This window comes from Manacus vitellinus, unplaced genomic scaffold (assembly GCF_001715985.3).
Source record: "Manacus vitellinus isolate BGI_N305 unplaced genomic scaffold, ASM171598v3 scaffold_0_pilon, whole genome shotgun sequence".
NCBI classification, from domain to species: domain Eukaryota; kingdom Metazoa; phylum Chordata; class Aves; order Passeriformes; family Pipridae; genus Manacus; species Manacus vitellinus.
In genome coordinates, this window is record NW_021938789.1 from 57,944,081 (window position 1) to 57,970,653 (window position 26,573).

General features: G+C 39.6%; 1 protein-coding gene across 3 annotated transcripts in view; it reads left to right on the forward strand.

Annotated features, from left to right (window-relative positions):
• The window catches only part of GAB1 (GRB2 associated binding protein 1), a 72,335-nt gene that overhangs the window by 18,953 nt on the left and 26,809 nt on the right, over positions 1 to 26,573 (forward strand). For 2 of the 3 annotated variants that reach the window (XM_018074134.1, XM_018074141.1), the window contains exons 2-3: positions 10,651 to 10,945; positions 22,332 to 22,545. In XM_018074134.1, the coding sequence (XP_017929623.1) occupies positions 10,651 to 10,945; positions 22,332 to 22,545 (509 nt within the window). Of the gene's footprint in view, positions 1 to 10,650; positions 10,946 to 22,331; positions 22,546 to 25,776; positions 25,858 to 26,573 lie in introns of all 3 variants that reach the window. The other variant, XM_029960919.1, reaches the window with a different exon arrangement.

Sequence of the window (26,573 nt, forward strand, 5' to 3'; positions counted from 1 at the left end):
AGACAGACTTAGAGTCTAACAGTTGTAAGCAACTGTTGAAAAACCAAAGCAAGGGAAGTTTTTCAAATCTTAAGCCCACCCCTCATGTATTAAATCATTCGAAATCTTACAATTGCTGTTATTTTCAGTCCATTGTGTCTGCTTCCTGTTGGTCAAAGGTTATGAGGATAGGGTGGTGTAGAGTGAGGTGGGAAGCCGGCAGGAAAAAGAAAGCTTTGCTTTTTTGGGGTAGACACAACTACAGAAATGGCCAGGACTTTGCTTAAATTTTCTGAAGACTTGAAGAGGTAAACTAGAAAAAAAGTGTTCTTGATGTTGTTTATTTTTCTGCTTTGTAACTTAAGCATATGGCAAATGAATTGGAGTAAGTAAACAAAGGCTTCCGTAGAGAATGTTATCTTTGCGCTTGAAAAATGGGGGGTTTTTTTGTTCAAAAAGAGGTGTAGCTTTCGTTTTGATTTACAAGTTGACTCGGTAAATTCTGTTTCTGAAGCACGAGCCTAAACCTCGTTTGTTCACTTGTATCACTGACTCCGGGGGGGGGAAAAGAAAAAAAGATTTTATTTGTATTGTTATTCAAGAACTGTCTGTAGTTTCTTGGAGCAACTGTGGCCACGCCGTTCGAGGCATCTGGTTTGAGAACAACTCTGGGTTCAGAACATTGCTCTGGGGTGGGCAGAAAAAATGATAAGTGAATTGGTTGTGCTGGTTAAGTTCTACAAAGCTGTTGATCCTAATAATATATGGCACAAGGGTACTGTTACAGTCTAGGAAACAAACAGTGGAAAACTTTTTTTATGTGAGCTGATGAGAGCTACAGGAGTGTTTAATAAGCTAATCCAAGTAAGTATACTGAAGCATCCAAATTTTCAAGTATGCTATTATGTAGTTGAATTTGCTGTTGGTACATGGTGTTTCCAAATTTCTTAACGATTTTGTTACTACTAGTGAGTAATTTGAGTCTAAAAGTATATTGTTTGCCACGTTGGAAAAACAATATTTTTGTTACAATTGTAACTCATGCTAAGGAGCATAGTAAAAGGAATCTATAGATCATAATGTTTTGCAAAGAATTTTTACTTTGTGCTTGTTTGTTTTGAGATTAATTTTTCTCTGGAGTTCTTTAGGTCGGTTCTGCTCAGAAAAAAACTCTGCTGTAGCCTAGTTGGTAAATATTTTCAGCCATGTAAAGGGAGAGTGTGTCTATCAGACGTAATGCTGACTTTTACTTTATCTTAGCTTTTACTTTCCTTAGCAGCTCTCCCTGCCATCACATGGTTCATGCACATTTCAGATCTGATGGTTTGTATTGGAAAAGTTAATAGTTTTAGTCTTAAAAAGTACACACTGCGATTGCCATCCCTAATTCGTCCCCTTCCTTAGAATAAGGAATTCTTTGCAATGCCTGACAGCATTTAAAAAAGTACTGTGTTGATTCTCCCTGTAAAAGTGGCAGAACAATAGGTTTCCTTTAGCTTTCCCTTTACTGAGTAAATGGCTTGAGTAACTACCAGTCCTTTTATTGCTGTAGTAGTGGCCCACTCATTTATAAAAGAGGCTCCTGCTTTGATCTGCAGATACCTGATTTGCAAAGATGTCAGAGAATGCACAGCCCTGCTCTCAGAAGGAAGGGATAAGGATGGACTGTCAACATGCTCTAAGTTTAATTTATAGGGCTTATTGAAAACACAGTCTGAATTTCCATGGGAGACTTTTCCATGTGTGTTATGGATGTATAGAAGCTTCTTTAATTCAACTAGTAGGTTAAACCAGGCTAGTTAGTCAGGAGGCAACTTGTAGAAATTATGGGGTACCTTTGTACTGTCCTCCTTAGTTCATTGCTAAATCCCCCTTAATTCATCATTCCCTATTGAAGTTGGAGAGACTGCTGCTTCTGTAGCTCAATTGCCTTTTCTTTTAGAGGAACTGCAAAGCACAGGGTCTAAGCCTTATAAATATTTCATTGAAGAGATGATGTGCAAAATGCTTGCCCTCTGTCATGTGTGGAAACCTCTTACTTTGTTTGCAAAATGAGCATGCTTGAGTGATCCAAACACGAAGCAGTCAAGCATGTCTTGCGTGTTTGTTGCAACTGCAGTGTCCTTTAGAGGATCCAAAACCGTGTTAGGAATTGCATGTTTTTACAAGATTCTAGTGTCTTGTCTTGCTTTTCCTTGTGTGTAAGTGTTTGACAGATGATGAAGATAGATATCTACATGGGTGAGTAAGAAGGAAAGAAAGAGAAAACTCTCAATTTGTACAAAATATTACAAGAAGCACTTGGGCTTGTGATCTGGAGGAATGGGGATTTTTCACACCTTGTTACAAACACCACTTCAAAATTACTGTCCTCTCAGGATATGAGAAATGAATAGACAAAAATATATGGTGAAATAGTTCATCCCTGGCCATTAGTGGGAAAACAGTTGTTGATGTCAGTGGAGTGTAGGCTTGACCTTTCAGCTTTGGACTTACCATGTCTTTATAAATGCTAAAGTTTTTTATTTTTCTGTGTGTTGCTTTCGTGCAACTCGTCAAGAGGGTCTTGTCAGCACAGTAGTAATCCTTGTGGTAAGTGCTGTACAGAAAAAAAGGGCAGAGCCTACCTCAAATGTTTTGCTTTCTTAGATTAAGACTTGTGGGGGGAAGTGGCTTCTGATTAAAAGCTGATGAAAAGACTGAAGCAACTTTAAAAAAAAAACACCAACAAACAAACCTTTGTCTGGTGAATACACAAAAACAACATTTCTTAAATAAATCCATGTGATGCAAAGCCAAAATGTAATTTGGTTGGGTGATCATAAGTACTGTTAAAGAGGTTGATCCTTAGGAGGAATCTGAAGGAAGGAGACATCGTGCCTGTGCTTATTGGTTTGGGAAGCCTTCAAAAGTTAAAGGAAGATGAGAGATGCAGCAGAGGAGGAAAAATGAGCCAGATCTGGCTCTGGTTGAGCACAAAGCAATAGGAGGTGACTTGCAAGTGGCAGGGAGTCAAGAAAGATGGATTTTCCTAAGAAGAAAAGGCCTAAAAATAGGAAAAGAGGCCCCAAACTGCGATAAAGCAAGTCAATAAATGGAGAACTTTAAAATAGAAGATGATGTGATCAGAATGAGAGAAGGGAGATTCTCCTGGCACTATTATTTTTAATAGGTTGGATGTGGGAAAGAGTAGGGAGGGAGACGGTCAGAACATGCTTGTGATCAGAGAACAAACCACAAAATTTCTGAAATGTTCTGAGAAACAGGGCAGCAAAGCAAAGACCATGTAGATATGTGAGTAAGGGACCTGCAATGGATACACTTCCTATGCTGTGACAAACCTCATGCCATGTCAAATGGGATGGAGCAGTGAGAGGAGATGGTGAAGCTACTGCCAGTGATAGGGAACGTGTTCCTGGAAAGGCCGTTTGGGAGTTATGTCTTAGCCACAGGGGATGGGTGGTGAAGTACAACAACTAGAACTGAAAAGGTAGGTTTGCAAGTGATCAGAAGCAGCAGAACTTTTGTAGGCATTAGAATTGGATTAGAGGATGTAGGAATATAGAGACATGGTCTGGTCACTGATCCTAGCTTGGAGACAGTGAAATGAGGGCTCGGGTCCTGGCACTGCTGCAGATCTGTTTTATTGCTCTGCATAGCTCTGAATAGGCTCTCCTTTGGTGAAGATGTGGTGGTAATTCTCTGGTGTGCAGGAGGAAATTTGTGCTTGCCATTAGAAAATTTCTGTCGTGTAGCAGAGAAGTAAGTATTTATTGAAGTGCCTGATGCCACCAACCATAAGGATCAGTTTAATGTGAATTAGATGATACAGACCTGGCCGCACAATTGCACTGGGAATAGGGATAAGGCTGTAGGGAAAAAAAAAATCAAACAAAAGGTAAGAAAAAATCAAGGATCCCCATGCAAAATGGAAAGGACTATGAAGATACTCAGTTTTAGATTCACAAATAAAGCAGAAGTTAGTGTTACGTTGTATTTTGCACCTCTCTTGGCGCTTTAATTAGTGGCGTAACCTTAGGACATTAATTCACGTGCTGAAACCTCAGTTATGAAACAGAGCTCACAGCAAATGTGTGTGGAAGTATTGTTCTTCTGTATTTTCAGTGTTTTCTAACTTTAGCTTGTTAAATAAACAAAAGAATCGACAGCACAAGACTAGAAAATGGTGACAATAGTTTGAAAACAGGAAATTTTGGCCTTGTGTGTATTCGGAACAGATGATCAGGATGATGGCCAGGAGAGTGGAAACTTCCACTGAGACTGTTTTTTCCTTATTTTGCTCAGTGAGAAAAGATGGTGCTTCCTGGAAAACAAGTCTTAAGTATTTAAAGAAAGTCGTAATGTATTCAGTATTTTCCTCATCTCGCATTTGTTTATTTTGCAGCAATCTATTTGCACTTCTTAGTATTTAACACTACTAAAAGTAGAAAGTTTGGACTATTTTGTCAGATCCTGGAAATGCAATTTGTGCTGTATAGAATTAAGACAGTAAGACATGTTTTTTATTGCACTCAGTTTAGTTGTTCTGTCTTAGGTTTCACAAAATAAAGGTCATTATTTTTAGGGAAGAGGGTAAGAGGATGGCAATTGCCAGTTGGTATTATGATAATGGTTTCAGAACTAACTAGTAATTACGTGTTCCTCAGTTCCTAGTGCTCATGATATGGCCTTTAAAAAAGAATTCAACAACAAAAAAAACCAAAACAAAACACCAAAACAAACAAACAGGTTTTAAAATATTTCGAAAACTTGCTTTCTGTAAAACACCCCGTAATTTATTTCCATGTAAAAATCTACAAGTGTTAATTTCTCAGGGAAAACAGCAGCCGAAATTTGGAAATTTCACCATGTTGGGAATTAGTTCTGCAAGCCGGAAGAGTAGCAAGTGGAAAAAGTAAAGTTCTGTACTTGAAGTACCGTTACCTAATGTGACCTCTTTTTGCTACTTCCCGGCAGTCCTCCCAAGTACGTGCCCTGTGGGATGAAGCTCCTCAGTGATAGTTGTCGCTGGTCTGTGCTGACCACAAACAGGATTTAAAAAGAAGCACAGTGTGAGGGACACTTATTTTTGTTTCTTTTGAGCTTCTGATGGGATGCAGAGCACAGGTCTAACGTGTGAGTTAGACAGTGAAGCTGTGCCAGAGGCGTGTTTGTCTCCTGCAATGAATGGAACACCTGGACACTAGAACTGTGGAGGCAAAAAGGAGAAGTACTCAGGTTCTGTTTGCGATCCCTCTTCTGGTTGTTTGTCAGACATCTACCAGTTTCACTGTTGTTTAGCCTTTGCACTGAAAAATAAGTAAAGAGAGAGGGATAAATTAAATAGGTGGCAGCAAAAAGTATAAAGAAAATTAAGCCTTGATCTCAGCAGATGAGGGAAAATCCCTCAACAGTAGCTTCAAGACTTAAGCAAATGTCCAGGGGAGTATGATGAAGTCACCTTGGGCTGTGCCTTTTGCTGCTCCTACTTCTCTTTGGTTCATGCTCTCTATGTCTTCTGTTTACTTCATAATGTCTTTTGGAGCAAGGAAATGTTTTGTTGTGCATTTATAAAACATCAGGGTTTATTTGGGGATCCTCCTGGGTAAGTCACTTCTTTCTTCCAGGTCTTATCAGACTTGTCTGAGAAAGGAGGATGCCAAATACTGCCCTTTTAAAGTACTTTATGGAGTTCAGAGATGCAAACCTAAGCACAAATGTCTCCACACTTGAGAGATGAGAAGGGGAGGCTTGAGATTTGTAATTTTATTCTTGGGTTTACTGGTCATACATAGGGAAAGATTTATGAGCAGTATTACCAGAGTGGAATGTGATACCCTCTTCAGCTTAGCCAGTGCTCAACAGTTTGGAAAGACTTTTTTTGACTGGATGCTTCCGCCCCCCACAAAAAAAGGTGGTAAATGTGCTAGAAGAAGAAGAAAATCAGCTTTAAATGACAGATTGATGGGTAATAATACTTAAGAAAGTATAGGAGCACAATTGACCAGTTTATCAGTAACCACAGTTACTTGGTACTTGTCTTGGTCACAGGAGGGCAAAATCTGTAAAAATGGACCGAAAAAGTTGTCTTTGACTTAACATTTCTAAGCTTTTATTTAAACATGTCATGTAATCATTTTGGCCTCTTGAGCAACAGCTTGAGGAGATCCAAATGGAAGGTTAAATCCTTTTAAAAATATAAATTATCTACTCTTTCCTGCCCCTTCCTCCTTCCTTTCCCTCTCCATTTACACATACATCCCCTATTTCCTACCTCTTTGAACTATAGCCAGCAGCTGAATGAGGTACATCTCGAGTGTACATGATGGGAGGGGAGGGGGAAATCCATAATGGAAAGATTAAGGGAGGTATAGCTACAACTTTTTCAACAGATACACCTCTTGTAAGGAGAATATATTGTAAAATCGGTGTACTGGATACAGGATTAACTACAGTATTTAAAAAAAACCAAACAACAAAACAAAAAGCAACTAAACTCTTAACACTGGTACGTGATGCTTTCTGCCAATTTCTTAGCTGATTCATTCATTTTTACATCAGCAGTTTGGAAGTATCTTACTGAAAAAAATAACAATAGTAGGAATTTTTTGTTTTTACTTTGTAACCTACTCAAAACGCTGTGTGAAAAATACAGAACTCCACTGTTCCTTTGATCATTTGATGCTCTGTGGGTGAGCAGCTTGTCAGATTTCAGCCTGCCTCAAAAACAAGAAAACAAGCCTGTTTCTATAGTTATGATGGTCTCATGATACGATGGTCTCATGATACAAACAGGACAATGTTTGGCAGGCATGGTGGTGTCCTATGTTAGGCCAGCTGATATGCTTTGCAGCTCGAAGGAGAAAACAAGCTGAGAGGCACACAAGGCCCTTCTTAGTCTGAAACAAAAGCAGCAAACCTTGTTAAACCGTGTTTTGTAATAATCTACAAAGCCTACACAGGCTTTTGGTGAGCTTGATTCCCGTGGCGTTCGCCTTACTACGCTTACAAATGGAACCATTTTACTTCTCAACTAAGTATTTGCTCTGCAAGCAGTGTTTAGTAACTGGTAGTGTATTTGTAAAATATATTTTGAAATCCTGTTTATATTAATAGCATATTTTATATGTTTGATTATTTCTTGGCTCAATTTTGTTTCCAGAATTGAATAATATTTGTACAAAATGTTTAAATCCCATCATGGCTATTTTTTCGACTTCTCAAACTTAAAGCAGTTGACTTTTAGCACAGAAAACCAGTGTTTGATAATGTATGGCTGATAACATCAGTTATATGACGGATAAATAATTACTACCTGTAATTTTCCTGTGACGTAAACCAGTTGCATCTTTTTCGGTGATTACAAGAAATAGTCTGTAACGTGCTCTGTAAAAAAAATTTCTAAATTTTTAAACAAAAATACCCAAAGGGGGTTAAAAAAAAAAAAAAAGGAAAATACAGCTATTTCCACCTGTGCACATGCTTTCTTTTGGAGATTTCTCTTTGGAAAGCTGTTACTGAAGAAGCTCTTCTGTACACATCCAGCACACTGATCTGTGCTTCAGTGAGGCAGTGTACAGCTTTCTTTACAGTGACAAATACTGAAATGCTAAAAATAGATCCAGCCTTAAGAATCCCAGATATTTTCAAATAACAAAGAGTGATTTATGTGAGCTCATTTTGCACTTTGACAAAATATAGAGGCGCTTTTGTACTATGATTAGCAAGGGTGCTGATGTCAGTTCACTTGTCTAGCTTTAAGCTTTATTCTGCTGCTAAATTGTGCTTTGTACTGTAATCCAGAGAACCTTTGTATCTGCCTTATTAGTGTGTAGTTTATGGAATTGCTTTTGTTTTTGAATATAATCTGTGCCAGTTTCAGTGAGTGTGACTCATTATAGGACTGAAATAAACGTTCACATATGCACTATGTGAAAACTCTGCAAAAATAGTAGCAGGTGCTGGTAGGCTAAATTCAATGTTTTAAGTACTTTATAGTTGCTGTTTTGTAGCCTGAAGGGCTGAAAGGAAATTCTTTTAGCTGGTTGGTTTTTCTCAGTTTTAGAGAATCCTATTTACTCGTTAATGCTAAACAGAGATTATCAGAATTGCTAAGAATCTTTTGCTCCTTAACACAGTACTAGAAATAAACTTCTAGAGGAGGCACACCTGGTTGGTACAGAGCTTATAGGGTTTTTTACATGGTGTTTTGTTGTTGCACAAATTATGAGACAAAACACATCGTGCTTCTCAACTGCTTTGTCCCTCTCCTATCTCTAATCTCTTCCCTCCTGATTTCAGCTTTGAAAATTTCATCTGAGTGGCTGAGGACTGAGGTTAAAGATAAAGGCAGTTTTTGAAGCAGGAGGGTTTTGCAGTTTGGTTTCTAACAGTTATCTGTGACCAACCTTGCCTGGAGAGAGAGCCTCCGATACTGACGTTTCCTGTTATCCCAGCATCTAAGTTGTCACTTGATTTGGAAACAGGAAACAAAACAAACTTTGCTGGTGTTTTTGGGTCGCTGTTAGACAGTGCTTATCCAGCTGTGCTACTAGAATATACCCACATTTGAAATCTAAATTTGAAGGGGTTTCGTCTGTTATGTTTTCTACTTCTGTGTTTGAGTGTTCACCCAGTTAAACTTATTGCTACCATGGAAATAGTTCTTTGAGACTTTGACTTGATTCACACAGTTCAACATTTAAAGGCAGATGCTGTATTCATCATAATATAATACACAATAAATACAATATACTATACATATATATTGTACAACTACAATAAATATACTTGTTTTGTGAAGTATAGACATTATCTTAAAATCGAATAACTTTTTGAGTGTTGGTAGTTGGAGAATGGATCACAACCCTTAATTAAGCTGTCTGGCATTTTTCCCTTCCCCTTGTTTTCTGTATTATCTTTTCATAATAGCTTTCTAAGCTTGATACCCCAAAAAGGCATTCCCACTTCACAATGAGGGTTTTGTGAGTCTCCAAGCTGACGATGCTAGTTCAGAGCTGGGAGATGGCAGTGCAGTTCTCCCTCTTTGTCCTTTATGTCCTCCTTCCACTAGTTTGTTTGAAGGTAACAGCTACACTAAAAATGAAATGGAAGCGCTCTTGTGCCTCACAAAAATGTCTGTGAATCTTTTCCTAATACACAGTAAGAAACACTTGTTTTGAAACCTACTCCCAGTGTGTAAGGGACATCACACATCTTGACCTCTTCTAGGACCATCCTTGCTGATTTCATTCCTTTCCTTGGTTAGCCTGCAACCAGAGCTGACCAAAAGGAAAATGCACTCACCTGTCTTATTTATGCATTTCTTCTGTTGTTTTTTTTTTTGATCTTCCAAAGGACTTGCTGACAACCTCGTTTGAATATCCCAAAGCAGTTTTAAGTGGGCTGCCTTGGGGCACGGTGCGAGCCTGTAGCGTGATGTGCAGGGACTTGGCTACTGCCTTGATTTTTCTTGGTCTCCAACTTTGCTGGAAAGCATAAGAACAAATGGATGACACAGTGATGGCTCCCCACTGTGCCTGGGCTCTGCTTTCAGATTTCTGACTCTGAAGGCAGTGCAGCTCTTCCAGTGGGCAGAGGCAGTATGTCTGGTTTCTTCTGCTGTGCCCGTTATCCTGGACTTGGGGCATATAAAGAAGCTTGCAGCACAGAATGTTGTATTGCTGCTAGAGCTGAGGAACAAGTGGGGCAATAAAGTTGCTGTTGGAAGCAACAGGACAGCTGTATGCAAACCTTGTTTTCTTAGTTTAAGTCAATGCCTTTGATCAGAATTATAACAGGTGATGGAGGCCCATGGGAATGAAAAGCAGCTGAGGATCAGTTAGAAGATGAGGCAATTTAGTTGTGCTTTTCTCTCAGACCAACTTCTTTGTCTCTGCAGCATCAGGAGGGCTGGTGTGTTAGGCACAGCCTCAGACTATCAAATATATTTCTTCTGTGGATGTACCTTCCCCAAAGACTGGCTTTATGTGGTAAAATTATAACATTTGGTCATTCTCTCCATCCTCATCTCTCTAATGGTTTCAAAAAGAATAATGTAGCTCTTTTTCTGTGAGAAGTACTACTGTAGAAATATTATGAGGTTCTGAGTGCAGAGGTCCCCTGGCATCAAGGCGAGTGTACAATGTGAGCATTGTCTGTTCTTTAAATACAGGTCAACTATTGTTGAGTATCAGTGAAAAATTCAGTTAAAATGCATCAGCCTGAAGCAACAGATATTGGAAACAAAATGCTATGCAGCACTGAAAAATGTATTTTATTTTGTCTTCCCCATGCCTATGAGAGCTTCCTTCAAAGGCTTTTGTGTGGAGTTTCCCCACCCCACCCCGCTCCTGGTCCCCTTCCCCCTTTTTTTTCTTTACTGGATTCATTCTTTCTCATTTTGTAAACAGTGATTTAGTTTATATATCCACTTGTTATAAGCAAAGCTAACAAATAAACTTCAAAATACAAATTCACTAATCCTCAAGTCCACTGCTGTAACAATACCTAAGTAGATTGTATTAAATGCAGGTATCTGGTGTGTAATCTCTTAAAATAACAATTGGACTATTTATTAGCACTTCAACCCAGGTTGAAGCCATACACAAAACGGTCTTAAAGTCTGATTTCTTCTAATTTTTCTCCCTTTTTTCTCTCTCCAATTTTCAGGCATGGAAGAGAAGATGGTTTGTTCTTCGGAGCGGCCGTTTAACGGGGGATCCGGATGTATTGGAATACTACAAAAATGACCATGCCAAGAAGCCTATCCGTATTATTGACTTAAATTTGTGTCAACAAGTGGATGCTGGATTAACGTTCAACAAAAAAGAGTTTGAAAACAGCTATATTTTTGATATCAACACTATAGACCGAGTCTTCTATTTGGTAGCAGACAGCGAGGAGGAGATGAATAAGTGGGTCCGATGTATCTGTGATATCTGTGGGTTCAACCCTACAGATGAGGGTAAGTTCTGTTGCTTTTTCTGAGAATCTGCAGTGCCTACATGCAAAGAATGTTTCAAAGATCAGATGGCTATCTTTAGCTGGCATATGTTTTAAAACTCGTATCCATTGGCTATGAAACTTCCTTGTTAGTCTTTGAAAAAAGCAAGCAGAACAGAGGGAGATATGAAGAACTTGTTACAAATTGAGTGTGCCATGGAACTTGGATGACGCTCTTCTGTTTTGCATGGCATTAGGTCTTGAGAACGCAGGAAAAATCTTTAAGTAAAATCATGTGCAGCAGTAGATCATCATAATCATCAAAGGAATCCCATTTGGTATAAAAACATATGGTTATGCAAGCAGGAATGAGTGCAAAATGTCAGGTTTCTAATATTACCATTTCTCCGTCTGCTTTGCAACTTGGGGGAAAAAAGTCCACCCCCCACCAGCTAAAACAAACAAAAAATAACTTGTAGTTTTGCACTATCCAGCTCTAATCCTACCAAAATAGGCATTTTGTGAAGGCAGCTTGTAGGAAACAGGATGGTGTGTTTAATTCCTTACAAATACCTTGTGGCCATTGCTTGTCCTGAATCCATTCTTATTTATTTACTTATTATTCCTGCATTCCTTGTGGAGATTAGTGGGTTGCATGACTTGCTGTTGCTCTGTGCACAGTCCCAAGAAAAGATTAAATATGTGGTAAGAGGGTTATGAATAAGGCATGCCTGACTGAAGGGGCTAGAATTAAATCCCTGCTTTTTACAGGATTGTGGATTGAGGGAGGTGAAGGGAAAAAGGGCTTGCATCACTTCTGCTCTAGCCAGATCTTGAAAAGTGACTGGAAAACACTGTGCTCTGAAGAGGGGCCCTTTTCTTTCTCGTTGCTGCAGTTTTGAACTAAAACTTCGTCACGAAAACCTGATCTGTGAATTACCACTCAAATAGCAAATGCAGTGAAGGGTGCTTGTTTTGACAGTTCCAGCATATTTTCATGGCATCCTGAACATACCCGAGACCACCCACAGCACGTTTCTAAGAGCGATTGCCGGGTGATTCAGTGTTCAGTCTGCCAGGCATCCCTTGCCTACGGGAGAGGGGTGGGCAGGTGGTTTGCCTTTCAGTGGATAGCACACGAGTGCACCAGTGCAGCTGTGGGCAGGAGGTGCACAGAAGCCTAAGGTTCTGGGGACAAACTAGGAATCTGGGAATTAAGGAGGAAACGTGTTTAACTGGCAGCTCTTTGGCAGAGCACAAAGGAGCTTGTGTCTGTTGCGTGGGAGGGAGAGGTAGAGTCCCCTAAAAAACATGAGGCCTTTCCTCTGAAGGCTGGTTTATTGCTCATCCTTAATTTTCTGTTGATGGTTACAACATCTGTTGGTGAACTGAAGGTGAAACACACTATGGATGTGAAGAGATCTAACTATAGCATCACAGGCCATTTGGACCAAAACTGGTTTTTGCTCCAGTCAGTTGTATTGATAAATTATCCCCGTTGTACTTTCATTGCGTGTTTCATCTTGGGCATTTTAGCTTTGCCTGGATTATTCCAACACCTTTACTTCACACAACTGACAGTTGACAGTACTGTCTGTTTTATGGGTTTAGTAATGTCTTGCAGTGAATTGAGGAAGAATTTAAAAAAGGAAAATGGGAAAATCAGTTGCTGAGTGTTTATTGCCAAGTTCTTATTTTTCCAAGATGAATCTTCCTACTAGTGGAAGAACAAGTCATAAATGTATTTTATAAAATCTGTGTTAGCCTTCAGTTTATTTTGAAAAGTTCAAGAACAGGTGAAGTTCAGGCAGTAAAAAAGCACTATTAATATGCTCTTGTGAGACCCCACCTGGAGTACGCATACAGTTCTGGTGTCCCCAACATATGGCCCCTGGGGAGGACCATAGGGTTGATAAGAGGACTGGAGCACCTCCCCTACAAAGACAGGCTGAGAAAGTTGGGGCTGTTCAGCCTGGAGAAGAGAAGGTTGCATGGAGACATCACAGAAACCTTTCAGTGTCTGAAGGGGGTTTACAGGGAAGCTGGAGAGGGACTCTTCTTTAGGCACTGTAGTGATGGGACAAGGAGTAATTGTTACAAATTGAAAGAGGGGAATTTTAGGTTAGATATAGGGAAGAAATTCTTTACTGTGAGGGTAGTGAGACACTGGAACAGTGTTGCCCAGGGAGATTGCAGTTCCTCCAGTCCTGGCAGTGTTCAAAGCCAGATTGGATAAGGCCTTGAGCAATCTGGTCTAGTGGGATGTATCCCTGCCCATGGCAGAGGTGGGACTAGATGATCTTTAATGTCCATTCCAACCCCTTAACATTCTATGATTCTATGATTTTAGTCTTGAACTAAACAAAATGAGTGTATGGGGCATAACTGATCTCCCCTTTAGCCTGTGGAAGCAGAGGATAGTTTTCTTTGAGGCTGGACAAAATGTCTCTTGCCAGACAGGTTAAGGGCTGTGTTATGAGAGGACTGTTGTTGGCATCCTTTGTTCCATGAAGGACTAGGGGCACCACTGTCCTATTGCTCCTACTGGTGTTTGTTTAGAAGCCCAGGCCCATTGTCTCCTTGGATTTACAAGTCGTGGTGGTTAGTGCTATTAGAAAACAAATATGGACTTGTTATTTTTGGTGTTGGGAGGAATTAGGGACAAAGAGTTGTCATAACTGTAGACAGACCAAAAAAATAAAAGATCACTTCAGAGTAGCTGTGAGCTGTTCTTTTCATCCTTAGTGAAGACTCAGAGATTCCTATGATGCTAAGTTTGTGTTTATTTTTTCAGAAATTATTTTGAGTACTCATTTTTACCTAATGCTTTGCTGTGACTTTCCAACTCAAAATTGGTCTATGCCTGTGCAATCTCTTCATTGTGGAGATCTGCAATGTTACATTTGTATTTGGACATAGATAACTTTATGTTCTTCAGTCATTATTACCAGCCATTGAGTCTCCAGATTTCTGATTGCATCATAGTATTGTGTAATCTGTAATGATTTCATTGCAATTACAATATATGCAATATATGGCTTTTTACAGGGAGTTTCTTTTAAGAAAGGGTTCACAGTGGTTTCGGTATTTTAAAATTACAGCAAGACAGAAACACGAAGGATTTTTTTTTTCTTTTAAATAAGGTAAATAATTCACTTTCAAAAATTAATATCTGGGTACTTGTTATGTTTTCTTCAGCTAATACTTCTTTTTCATTTGTTTTCAAATGTAAATTTTGTTTCCATAGAATCTTTCTTTTTAAAGTGCATGTGCAAAGGTGGGGGAAGCTACACATGAACGTGGGGTTTAGGTTTACCTCAGAGTTTCATATTGCACTTTTAACATTCATATTTTGTCTGTAAGGTCATAATATAATAAGTAATCTAGAAGTTAAAATGAAACTATGAGCAAAAATGTGTCACCTGTGTTTTGTGTGCTTTGAACTCCAGTAGGAGACATTCTGGAGTGGAGAGAGTGAATAGACCTAGGAAATGTCTGTTCTCTGCCTGGTGCTGTGGAGATGTCTGCTGAAATATACTGTGGCCTGAACTTTCAGAAGGATGGGGAGAAATGTTTAAAGAATGGTAGAAATATAGGAAATGGATTTTTTTAAAGTGATTGATGAGAAGAAAGGTTGAAGGATTTTTTTTTTTCTTTTCCCCTGGGAAGAAAATACTGAGGGAAAAACTGACTTTGAAAAAAAGGCTGTGATAAGCAGGACATGGATTAGTTGTTATCTGAAGAGAGAACTTACTTGTTTTTCTCTCAGTGAGTGATATAACAATAAAGAAAACCCTTCTAAGGATATATCTAAGCACAGGCTGTGAAAGCCCTTCCCTGGAATTCAGTAGACATCTGTGATGAATGTTCTATACGTGATCCAGCTCCATGTTTCTGTAATTTAGTGAATTGCGTGCTTGGCAGAGCCGGGGAAGGAGGAAATAATCTTACTATATGCAAACATGTTACTTGCATGTATTCATTTGAATAAAGATAGCAACAGCAAAGTAAACCAGAAGAAATAACAAGGCAAAGCAGAAGAAAAAAAAAAAAAGGAAGAACAAGACATTGAAATCTACTATTACATTTACACAAATAATTACATGTGGTAAAGAAAGTTTGTCATCAGAAGGCCCGTACTTTGAAGGAGCTGCAGCTTTTTTCACACACGGCACTTTCAAAGTCTGCAGTGTTTCTGTTCGGGCAGCTGCTCTCTGGTGTGTGCCTCTCATGCCTTCTGCCTTTGGGACAATTATTTTTGGGGAACCGTGCTTTTTTTTCATCGTGTTCTGATGATCCATGCATTGCAGGTTGATCACAACTGGGTTGCACTATCAGGATGAACATAACTTCACCTTGCCATCCTGGCTCCTTGTATCCTCTCCAGTGCTGCGTGGTCAGGCATCAGCGCTGCTGCACTGTGTCCGTGATCTCCATCTCCCATCAGGATCTCCCTGTGCTGCCTGTGACACACACATGGAACAGAGAACAGGCTCTGCCACTAAGAGCTTACTGTCTGCACAGGAGCAGGGGCAGGGGAAGAAGTGAAAGCAAACAAGGTGCCTTTGACCACTGTGACAGTGTCAGTGCCTCAGGTGTTGGACTCTGGTTGAGCTCTGGGCTTTTTTCAGAAGAGGTTTTCAGGAGGTCTTTGATAAATAGTGGACATTGGAGGTGTTTTGGATGCCATTCCTGCATGAAGGGTTTGCCTGTAAGAAATAAAAAATTTTATTCTTTGGCAGCTTTGACAAGTGGATGATGGAGGTTAGAACACTTGGCAAATCAAAATTGCCATCCCCATAACATGGGGAGAAGAATAGAGACCTTGGTCATGGAAGGACTCAAAAGTAAGGACAAATAGCAAAAGCGAGGACTAAAAGCTCACTTTTAGATGAAGGAAGGGAGGCTCTGGAGGGGCATAAAGAGAAGTGCAATAGCAGAGCAATAAACTTAAAAAAAATTTGCAACAAGTTTACACCATGCAGGTGATGTACCTAATGACGAGTTTTTGTACCTCTTAGACATTATTTACTAGAAAGAATGTTGGCTCAAAGGTGACATGCCAGAAGGATGAGTGACTGGTGACCCAGAGTGCAGTAAAGAATAGCATAAATGAGTTAAGCATTAGGAGAGAGACCCTCCCGAGAAGGACTGTGGGTCTGTTCTCTTAAAAGTGAGGCAGTAGGTTTAGAGGGAATAGTTGCACAAGGGCATCTCTTTTCTGGAGGCTTTTTTGGTTGTTTGCTTTGAATAAAGTTGCAGGGATAATGGCTGCTGACACACATAAACATGATTTTTTAAATTTTTTTTTAAGAATGGAATTGCAAAGAAGGTGAGGATAGACTGTGATGATGCTAGAGTTAAGTGGCAAAATTGCATAGGAATAACCAAATTTTTGATAGAGGTGAAAGCTGGTGGCTCAAGAACTGAGTAAAGGGAGGCAAAGCTGAGATGATCATTGCCTGTTATCCAAAGGAGAAAGAGAAGACAGCAGAGAGGACTAAAATGTCTTCAGCTTCAGATAATGTGGTAAAAGAATAGGTGGTTAAGTGAGATGATGATGAATAGAGCACAAAATCTGCAACTGTAGGTCTTCCCTTACAGGATGTGAGGAAAAAACACATCTATTTAAAAGATAATTTACTATCAGGGGTACAATCAGAGTCTTAATCTTGAGCATTTGGGGTTATTATCTTAAGCTGCCAGCTGCATGTAACAGAAGTTCACATGGAAGGTGATTCTGCTCTTCCTTGAGGAAAAATAAACTGAATCTAGGTAATTAACTTCATTTTCCCTGGTTCCTGCTGGACACCTTTTGTGCTGCTTAACATCACCTGACGAGGCCCTGGGAGAAGGGGATTGCAGGGTGGTGGGGTGGAAAACGGTTCTGCAGATTGCTGGCTCTCAGGCTGTGAGGTGCTGAGAGGCAGGCACGGGGATGCCCACGGTCCCAGGCACCGTGCTGGAGCCCCAGCTGGGAAAACTCACCTGGTGGTCAGAGAACCATGGCTCTGCTCAGGAGAGCTCTGGGCCTTGTTAGAGAAGAAAAAAAAAAAATCCCAAGTGTTTTAATGTGGTGGGCTGCACTGTTTCTCTTCACAAGCACCTACAGAAGTTAGTCTATAACAGAATTTCTTGATTATTTTTCCTGTGTCACCCAGCCTGTGAGCCATCTGAGGATGGAGAGAACAGGCTACAGATGTTTCTTTCTTTAGTCTCTTTTTGAATGAACAGTCTTCAAAAGAAAATTGCAGGTGGAGAAGGGGAATAACTTCTGAGTGGAAATGCTTCTAGTATTTTCAAATCTTAAATGGGTAACCAGAAGTGTAGCTTAAAATTACATATGAACTGCAGATAGTAAGTACTAAATTTTAGCTGTTAGCTCTGAAAGCTGAAAACTTCAGCATGTGATAAGAACCTAGTCATGTTTCTGGTTCAGATGCAGGAGGCACAGTTGTCCAAAGCATAATGTACAATGAGCAACTGCTCATTAGTGTTCTTTAGGGTATTATGTTTGTCTTCAGAAAAAGAGAGATACTGTGAGATTACATTAAACTAAGGAAACAAACTTATGAAATGCACAGGAACTCTTAATTAAAGTATTTAAAAAGATCTTCTCTGAGTACTGCAGGAAGGTTCAGAATTGAGGTTTACTGCATAGATTTCATAGGGGTTGCAAGCTGATCACTTATGCGGAAAACCAAACCCAGGCTCTCGTGTCTGTGCACCCTCTGGGCTGGATCTGGCTCTCACCTACTGAGTCAGTGTGTGAGCAGAGCAAGTGTCTGTCTGTCTGTGCCCCTCACTGTATATATATGTGTTTGTGCTCTGGGCAGGCACATCAGACATGTGGCCCTTTGATTCCAGGATCTTTCACTTGAGACCACGGAGAGGCTGACACTAGAGGAAGCTCCAGCAGTGTATTTCAGGATGTATCAGGTTAAGCAGCAGAGATAAGGACTGGACAGACCTAATATAAAACAAACAAACAAAAAAGAAATACATACTCCCCAACAAAAAAACCCAAGAAAACAACAAAAAGTTCTTTTAAGGTTTAAAGTGAAGCTACAAAGTTTTTGTACTTTTATTAAGGCTTCTACTGTTGTATCTGTAACTTTTTGCTCAAAGTTATTACTTTGACATTTTGTTGGCCATTAATTATTTTAATAACATCTGCATCATAGCAAATGGATTGAATGAAGCATCTCAGAAGAACAGGAATCATGCCAGAGAAATCATGCCACTGCATATCTGTTGCTGATTCACTGTTCCAATGGGAAAATCCCATTTCTATTTTCATGTTTCTACCTACAAGCTGGAAAGAATGCATTTTCTTACTTGGATTGCAGTTTTGACATTTAAAGAAATGCTTGCTGTAATGAGGCCTCTCTGTTTTGTTCACTATGAGAACATTCCAAGTATTTACATAATTAGAATATTAAGAGACTATATATCATAGTTTAGAAAACAATTTAAATTTTGCTTTCATTTAAAAAAAAAACCAAACCAAAACACAAACCTAATCCTAAATGGCAACTCCCACACTCAAATATTCTAGGTTGTCCACAAAGCACAGATATAGGAATGTGTGGAATAAAGAAACTTTATATAGGTAAGAAGGAAGAAAGGGAAGCGTTTTATTATTCTTGTTCAGAAAATGCTCTTTTTAGCTCATTAATTTTATGAAATGCAAAAATGGTTTTGAGGGAAAAAGTATAAATTCTAGCAAAGATGATGTCTGTAACTACTCTTAACAAACCATCTGAGAACAGATAAAACTCTTGCCTTGTTTTGAGAAAGCTGCTTGTTCTAGCTGCACTGAATGTAGGAATTATAAAAACAAAATAGGATTCTTCTTAGACTCATTTGCATGTTAAATATTCTGGCTGTTTTTCCAGCTCCCAGTTATTTCAAAGCAGTCCGAGTGTCTGAGCTCTGGGAACAAACCAAATGACTTACAATGCTCTTTGGTGTGCAGATGACCCCTTCCCTAAAAATCTGCTAGTCCAAAGTGGAGCAAGTTGATGATTGTACTCTTTGAAATCATAATAGGCTGCTGGGAGAGAAACTTTCCTTCATATCAGCTTCAGAACTACATGGCTGAAGAGAACATTTGAGAGGGTACAGATAGGCAAACAGCACTCATTTGCTCAGTGATGAAAGCTTTAACATGCCTGTTTTCTTCATAGTCAAATTTGAAATCCCATCAATGCATAAAGCAAATATGAAGTAGCCCAGCATGAAGTGCTTTAGACTAAATTCACTTGCTCTTTAAATTGGTCATTAACCCACACTATTTAATACATACAAAATGCCTGTGTGAGGATGAATTTCAGATCAGAAAGTTGGTATTTTAATAGTTTAGTGCTTTATCCACTGGGGAAAAAAAAAAATCAACCAAACCACACACAAACCCCACAACACATCCGTAGGAGGATCAGGGATTTTATCAAGTGGTATCTGTGTCAAAATAAATGAGGCAGCTCATCAGAAGGAAAATGTCCCTAACTATCCATTACCATTAATGGGCTCGAAATCCTTGCTCAGAGAACAGACCATAAACCTTCTAGACAGGTGGACAGCATCACCTTTAATGTTCAGTAACAATCGAAAGGCAAAGGTTGGGATAGGAATAGAATGAATTATTGTTATGTCTGTAAATCAGTGAGAGTGTCCCAGACCTTTTCCTGTGCTTTTTATGCAAGAATTAGTTTCCTTTCTCAGGAGAAAAAAAAAATAGCAGAGCTAGAAAAGGTAAGGGTGAAGGGAAACCAGATCTGCAATGAAATGGCTTCCGTGCCAGGAAAAATTAAGCAGCACCAACTCTGTAAAACTGTGACAAAGTTGTGTAAAGTTGGGAATGGGGATTGTGAACAGGAGGCAATTGTTCACTGTTTCTCTGAAGACGGGAGCTGAAGGATATCAAGTAAAGCTATCAGGCAGCAGGTTTAAAATGAAGTGGTTTTCATAACACAAGTAATAACGTGTAGACCTCACTGCCACAGAAGGGTAGTAGAGGCCAAAAATAAAAAAGCATTTAAAAGAAGCAGGAGAAATTCAGAAAACAGTGTGTCAGGGGCTGGTCAGCATTGGCTGTGGATGCAGCCTCTGCATTGGGGTGCCCCAGAAGCTGGGGGCAGTACATCAGGCTTGATGTCTGCATCAGGCCACCATCAGAGATGGCATCGTGGGCTTCAGAGAGCACAGATCTGTGCCAGGATGTTTAGCATAATGGCCTGCACCACCTTGCCTCATTTCACCAATCACAGCTTATAGCCAGCCTGTAACTTCTTTTTCTTTCTCTCTCACACACACTTTTTTCTCAAAGTAACTTTTTCTTTCTCCAACCTTAGTGAATACAGTGGTCCTCTTTAAAAAGTCTTGATGTTATTTTTCCCTGGAAAGTTACCCTCGAGTCTTGCTGCTCTTCCTGGGAATGCCAGTGGGTGGCCTGTTTAATTGCATCAGCGTCACGTAGGCATGCATTTTGCTGTATACCTGCTGGGCTCTCCTGTCTACATGAGGTCTGATTGACACACCCATCTTCCCTGGAAGCCCCATGGACATCCTGTTTGATGTCTTTTTTTCCCCCTCGTGTGAACTTGGCACCAAGCAGATTTAATGACGTGAAAGCCGTGTGTAGTCAGGGACAAGGAGCAGGGGTGGGGACCATGGAACACTGAAGCTCTTGAGGATCTTGTCTGTAAGTGTGGTCAAAGAATGAGACTGTATTTGGCAGGAAACCTTTCCTCTCCACTCTTACTCATGCATTCCTCAGTTCTGGAGGGGACAGGACAGAGATAGTTGTCCTTTCTCTCCACTATCTCTTTTCCAGGAGCAAGATGTACATGCTGGTATGTCCATTCAGGCACCTCTCTGTTCCTGCTGTTGAACCCCAGCATTAGGAGAGTCAAGAAATATCAGTAGGTGCCTCAAATAGGGTCTTTCGAGCTCTTGAATTTCCTAAATAATAGAAAATTGTTCAAGTCCCTGGATGCAGTCTGGTTCTGCTTTTCTCCTGCTAACTAGCTTGATGAATAGGTCAGGCATAACCTTTAATAAAAACTTTTTTTTTTTAGGTTATCCTACCTTTTCAGGTAGGTTGAGTTGAGGAATTTTCATACTCCTAGACTTCTTCCACCCACATGGGTGTGGTGGGATTTAATTTCTGAGCCTCTCTAAGTGCCATGGGAGTTCAAAGCAAGTGCTGTTATTTCTATTTCCACGTCTAAATCACTTATACCTATTGTACACAGGACTGGAAGCAGGAGGGCTATTTTCTGGGCTGCTCATCTGGTTCTTCCCAGAATAGTGCTGAAGTTACTTTGTAGTGCATACCTGGCCTGTAAGCCTAACAGGAGCAGTCTGCATTGGATAATAATATGTTCATTTAAACAATCCTAATAAAAAGCATCATTCTTGGGATGTGCAAGTTGGAATGTACAATGAGTTGCAAGTACAGGGGAGCCTTGATAATTGAGGAATAATTTGCTTAATTATGTTGTTCTTAGTCAATGTGTCATTAAAACAATGAAAAAGTTAAATGATTGTTTAATGTCGGATTGTCAATATTTTCTAGTCTCCCAGATAATTAAATAGTCAGGATACATATACTTGGAAGAAAAAAAAGAAGTTACTTTAGAAGATACATGAATAGGAAGTGCATAAGAATTATAAAGATAAGGTTATTCAAAAAAACCCACAATCCAACACCTCCTTTCCCCCTGCAAGAGAAACCCAAACCAAGCCAAAACAAAGCAAGGAAAAATCCCCTAATCCAACCACAACTGCTTCATTTATTGCACTATAATAAAAAGTTTGGCTTGGTGGAACATAGTACCTATTGTACCTCTGCCTTATTTTTATAGTTCTAAGGAATCTTCCATTGGAAAAGCCACATTTTTCCTGTTGCTTTTCAGCTATTTAGAGTGGGCAGTTATCAACTGGTGACTAATCTCAAATGTTGAAGTGACCTTGGTTAAAAAAAGGAAGGAATACTTGCAAGTGCTAACTCAGGTTGCCATATAACTTATAATAACATATGAGCCTTTGTCTGCTCTTGATTAAAACAACAGATTGGTGTTTTTCGATGTACCAGTGCAGCTGTCAGCACCTTTGTTCTTTCTGTGACCAGAATGCAGGTTAAGTCAGTCACTAAATAAGGCATAACCTCTGTTTCCAAGGCATACTTAAGAAGCTGATTGCAGTTTGAAAATCGAATGATTTATATATAAATTTAAATACTTTGAAACGAGTCTTAATATCCAGATGTTCTCATGTCCACTGATTTTGACAGATTGGAACTAAAGCCCGAGAATTCTCTCATCCTCTGTTAATAATTTTCTTTTTGTAGTATTGAAAGACTATTTCTTCATTGCATAAGGAATGCTTTGCTCCTGTGTTTGCAGATGCTGTGAAGCCACCAGTCAGTTCTTTACAACCATCTGCTGAGTTACCCTTACCCATCAACACTTCACCACCTTCCATGCAAGCAGAATCTTCCCTACCTTCTCCTTACCGGCTTATTAACATCCCCCCACTGGAGTCTTCCTCTGGTCAAGAAGATCCTCAAGACTACTTACTGCTAATAAACTGTCAAAGTAAAAAACCTGAACCCATGAGGTGAGTGACTTTTGTTTCTTAATGACATTTGTTTGTATTACAGGCCAACAGCATTTGTGCTAAAAGCACTTTTTTATTGCCAAAACATTGAACATTCAGATGGGCATAATCTACCCAAGGAAGCTGCCTGTAACTTCTGCTTTTTTACTTTCTGTGCTTGAACTTTTTGCAGTAATAATAAATTGTTTGATCAGTGCTAGACCTATATTGTATTCTTCAAAAGTGTGGGCAGCAATTGCTTGAATGAAGTATAGGAATAATGCAGTGATCCAAGCATCTCATTGTAGCTTGGAGTGGTGCATGGCACGGAGCAGAGAAGTACTCTTTTTTTAGCCACAATCTGGTGTGCTTAATCCAGTTTAGGACTGGAAAAACCTGGAGGAATTTAGCCTTTCTCCCTTCTGGTATTTGGTGCCCCAGTTTTGCCAGTTAAAGCTTTCATGGAAGGGATTTAGAAAACATGCTGATGTTTGTTATCACCTGCCAGGTTACCACCTCATTGAGTGCAGCAATCTTCGAGTGGTGGTTTTTTTTACTATTATTGGCATGATTCAGACTCTCAAGCCAGAGTAAAAGGCAATTATTTTGTGATAATTAAGAATGCAGGGGGCTAAAACCACACTATTTCCATGTCCTAAATTTTAACTTTTTCCAAATAACAAATATTTAAAAGCAAGCTCAAATAACCTTTATTTTCTGCTGAATAAAGACTATCCACACAGTCAGTTCTCCAGAGGAGTGTGCAACTGGAAATTTTAAGGAAAGCATTTAGAACTTCTACTGAATTAAATGTCTATTTATTTCTCCAACTGCTACTTCAAACTTATATAAATGCACAGCACCTCCTGCATAGAATACTATGATATCCATGGTAACTACCTGGGAAATATCACTATGTTTTGCCAGAATGGATCATGGTGGCCATTCCTGGAGTAGCTGCCCAGGGACATAGTGGAATCTGTGTTCTCTTTAAAAAAACTTCAAAAAACCAAAAACCAACCAACCAACAGAAAAAAAAAAAACAAACCCCAAAAACCCAAAAGAACCACAAATGAACTTGACTGGACAAGCTCCTGAGGAGCCTCATCTGATTTTGAAGGGTTTTGCTTAGAGGTATTGGAAGAGCTGGAGCAGATAATCTCCAAAGGTACCTTCTAACCTTGAGTATTCTGTCGGAGAGCCCTATAAATCCCTCTGGCAAACTTCTCTTCTGCAGTAATTTCAAATAAAATTTGCTGGGGTATTTCCAGAAAAATAAACAAAATGTCATACTATTTTTGTGATTGCAGACAAGTACATGGAAGCTGAGGAAAGCTTCCTTTGAAAGTGTTTTCGTGAGTATTTCACATATTTCCTTAGGGCCATACCTTTTAGTGGCAGTGCCTTCTTCAACAACACCTTGATGCTCTGCCAGTTTTCCCTCTGCCATGTGCTCTGTGCTCCCTTGGCATTTTTATCTTGCTCTCTTGTGCCTGAGGAGTTTCCTGCTCCATTTACTGATAATTACATGGTAGAAAAGTATCCACCCTTCACAATCTTCCCTATAAAATCAGGGAATGAGCCTACCGTTCCCCCAGAGTATGGAATGTGCAGTTACAGGCATCATGGTGTGCCCTAAAAACTCCTACAGGAGAAGGGGAAACCCAGTATCTGCTTTCTCACCATTGAAGGTTTCAGTGTTTAGTGATGTTTAGAAGCTGATAGTGCCCAAGAAGTATGTCACTGTTCCTGCCAAAAGCTTTTAAGAGTTTGGTATTCATTCCAGAACAACTTGGCAGAGGAATCTTGACTTTTATTTCAGCACCCTGGCCCATCAGAAATGTGTCTGAGTGCCTGTTTGCTTCTGTGAGGGATGGGCACAGAGCAGAAGTTTAACACCACCACATGAAGTGTGTTTTTAGGAATTATGAAGGTTGAGGTGTGTAATTCACTTTCTGACCTGATTTCCACAGTTATGTGATAAGTGCATTAAGTAGAGGCTGAGGAGACCGTAAAAGGGGACACAAACTGTGGCAAGTAGAGAGTCCATGAACAGCTTACAAAATTTCTCAAGGAAGACACTGATGACACAGGGGAGAAGGTACTGGGGCAGGCAGAAGGTCCAATGGAGATAAAATGCCCAGTGAACTGAGAAAGAACTGATCAAAATCTTTGGGAGTGTAGGGATTGTTTAAATGAATGATGGTTTTGTAGGAACATTTGAAGACTGAAACATTGGCATTGTGATCACTTGGATATTATATGGGCTTAATGTATTATATGTAGCTAAATTTGCTAAATAACTGTGTCCTTTCATTAAAAAGGCTGTAATAATGAAAATTCAGAATAGTAGTTGTGCTAGACTTTCAGTTCCACCTAAAAGGATTCTTTATGTTTTCTGTCTGGTAAAGTAGGTATTCTGCTGGATTTGGGCCAGAATATAGAGCATATAGACCTTTTCCTATGGAATTAGAGCTTTGTGTACCTGTGTAGCATGTTACTAAGGTGATCAGTAAGAGTGCACTCTGTGCACTACCCCAGTCCACATCCTTAAAAGCGAAGAAAAAAATTAAATGGCTTCATCATTTTCCTAATAATTTCCAGGCTTGAAGCAATATATCTGTGTATTTCATACAGACTTAGTGCAAAGTGCAAAGCTTAATAGCTGTAATTAAACAGGCAGGTACTGTTAATTAAATGGTTTTATTTTTATGATGTTTTCCCTTTAGACTTAAAAGTTGCCAATACGCAGAGGGAACGTTTTCTATTCTAATTGTACATTTTACTTTATAGGTAATCTGGGAACCACTGAATTTTATTTCAAGGCTTTGAGGTTCTTTTCTGGGCAAGATGGGGGACTGTGAAATATAGAGGAAGTATCCAAGCTGCCTCTTTGGAATTTTTTGAGAATTGTGGTGTTTCAGAACTAGTAAATAGTTTTGAAATGCTTCATTACAATGTCATACAGTGCACCACATACTGTTGTGAGAACATCTTGGATGCAGCAGTTGCAGCTGTAACAATCACACTGTATTTTGTCTAAAATAGTTTTATGCTCCGATCACTCTTGACTTGAGAAAGAGTATTGTTTGACTGTAACATTTAGTGAGATTTTAAGGTTTGCATTTGGATCCTAGAGAGGAAAATGCAGCCAAAGACTGTTTCCAACCCGCTTATTGTTCTGGCTCATTCGAGGGGTGTACTGAAATACTAAACGCTGTCTTCCCCATCTCTCCTATGTTTATGAACCAGCCAAGGGTCACCCTTTCTCTCAGAAGAAGGGCAGGAATACCTGCTGTTAGAAGACTTTGAAAGTAAAAAGATTCCACTGCAGTGAGTGAACAGTAGCCATTCTTGGCACACGTGTGAGAAATTAATGACAGAGCCATTAACTTGCCTGAAAATATTGTTTGCTTGAGATGCGTCTTGCATGGTGTTCTGTGAGTTTTAACAGAAGAACCTTGTAACTTTGGCTTGAATTTTCTGGAAAGAAAGCTGGGTTATTATTTATTTACATATCTACCACATTTCTTTTCTGTGCTTGCTCATTTGTCCCAGATTACTTGCACACAAGAGCAGTTTTGCTACCATATCGTTCGTAATATTCTGTTTAATCAGTCATATTGATTCCTGCAGATGGGAAAAGAATCAGCTGGAAAGGATGAGTGGTCAAGCCAGCCCGAATACATCATTTTCAAAAATGGGATGATTGCCCCTCAGACTAAAACACTTCTTAAACATTTTTTGCTGGGTCTCTGTCAACATGTAGTTTTTAGGATGTGGATACTTTTCACTGGATTCCCCTTGCACCTCTTCTCTGTGCACCTTAATGCCTAGTCTTTGTAGTCCAGCAGGCTGCACAGTTTTCTTTTCTTGATATGTGGAAAGAGATGTCCAATCCTAATACTGGGTAAGGGATAGCTTGGCCACTGAGCATAATTTGGAGATACATGATATCCACTTGTGATAACACTGAATTCATGTCATAGCCATCCTCTGCTTATAAAGTGAGGAGTTATCATTGTGTTATATCCAGCCTTGCCATTGTT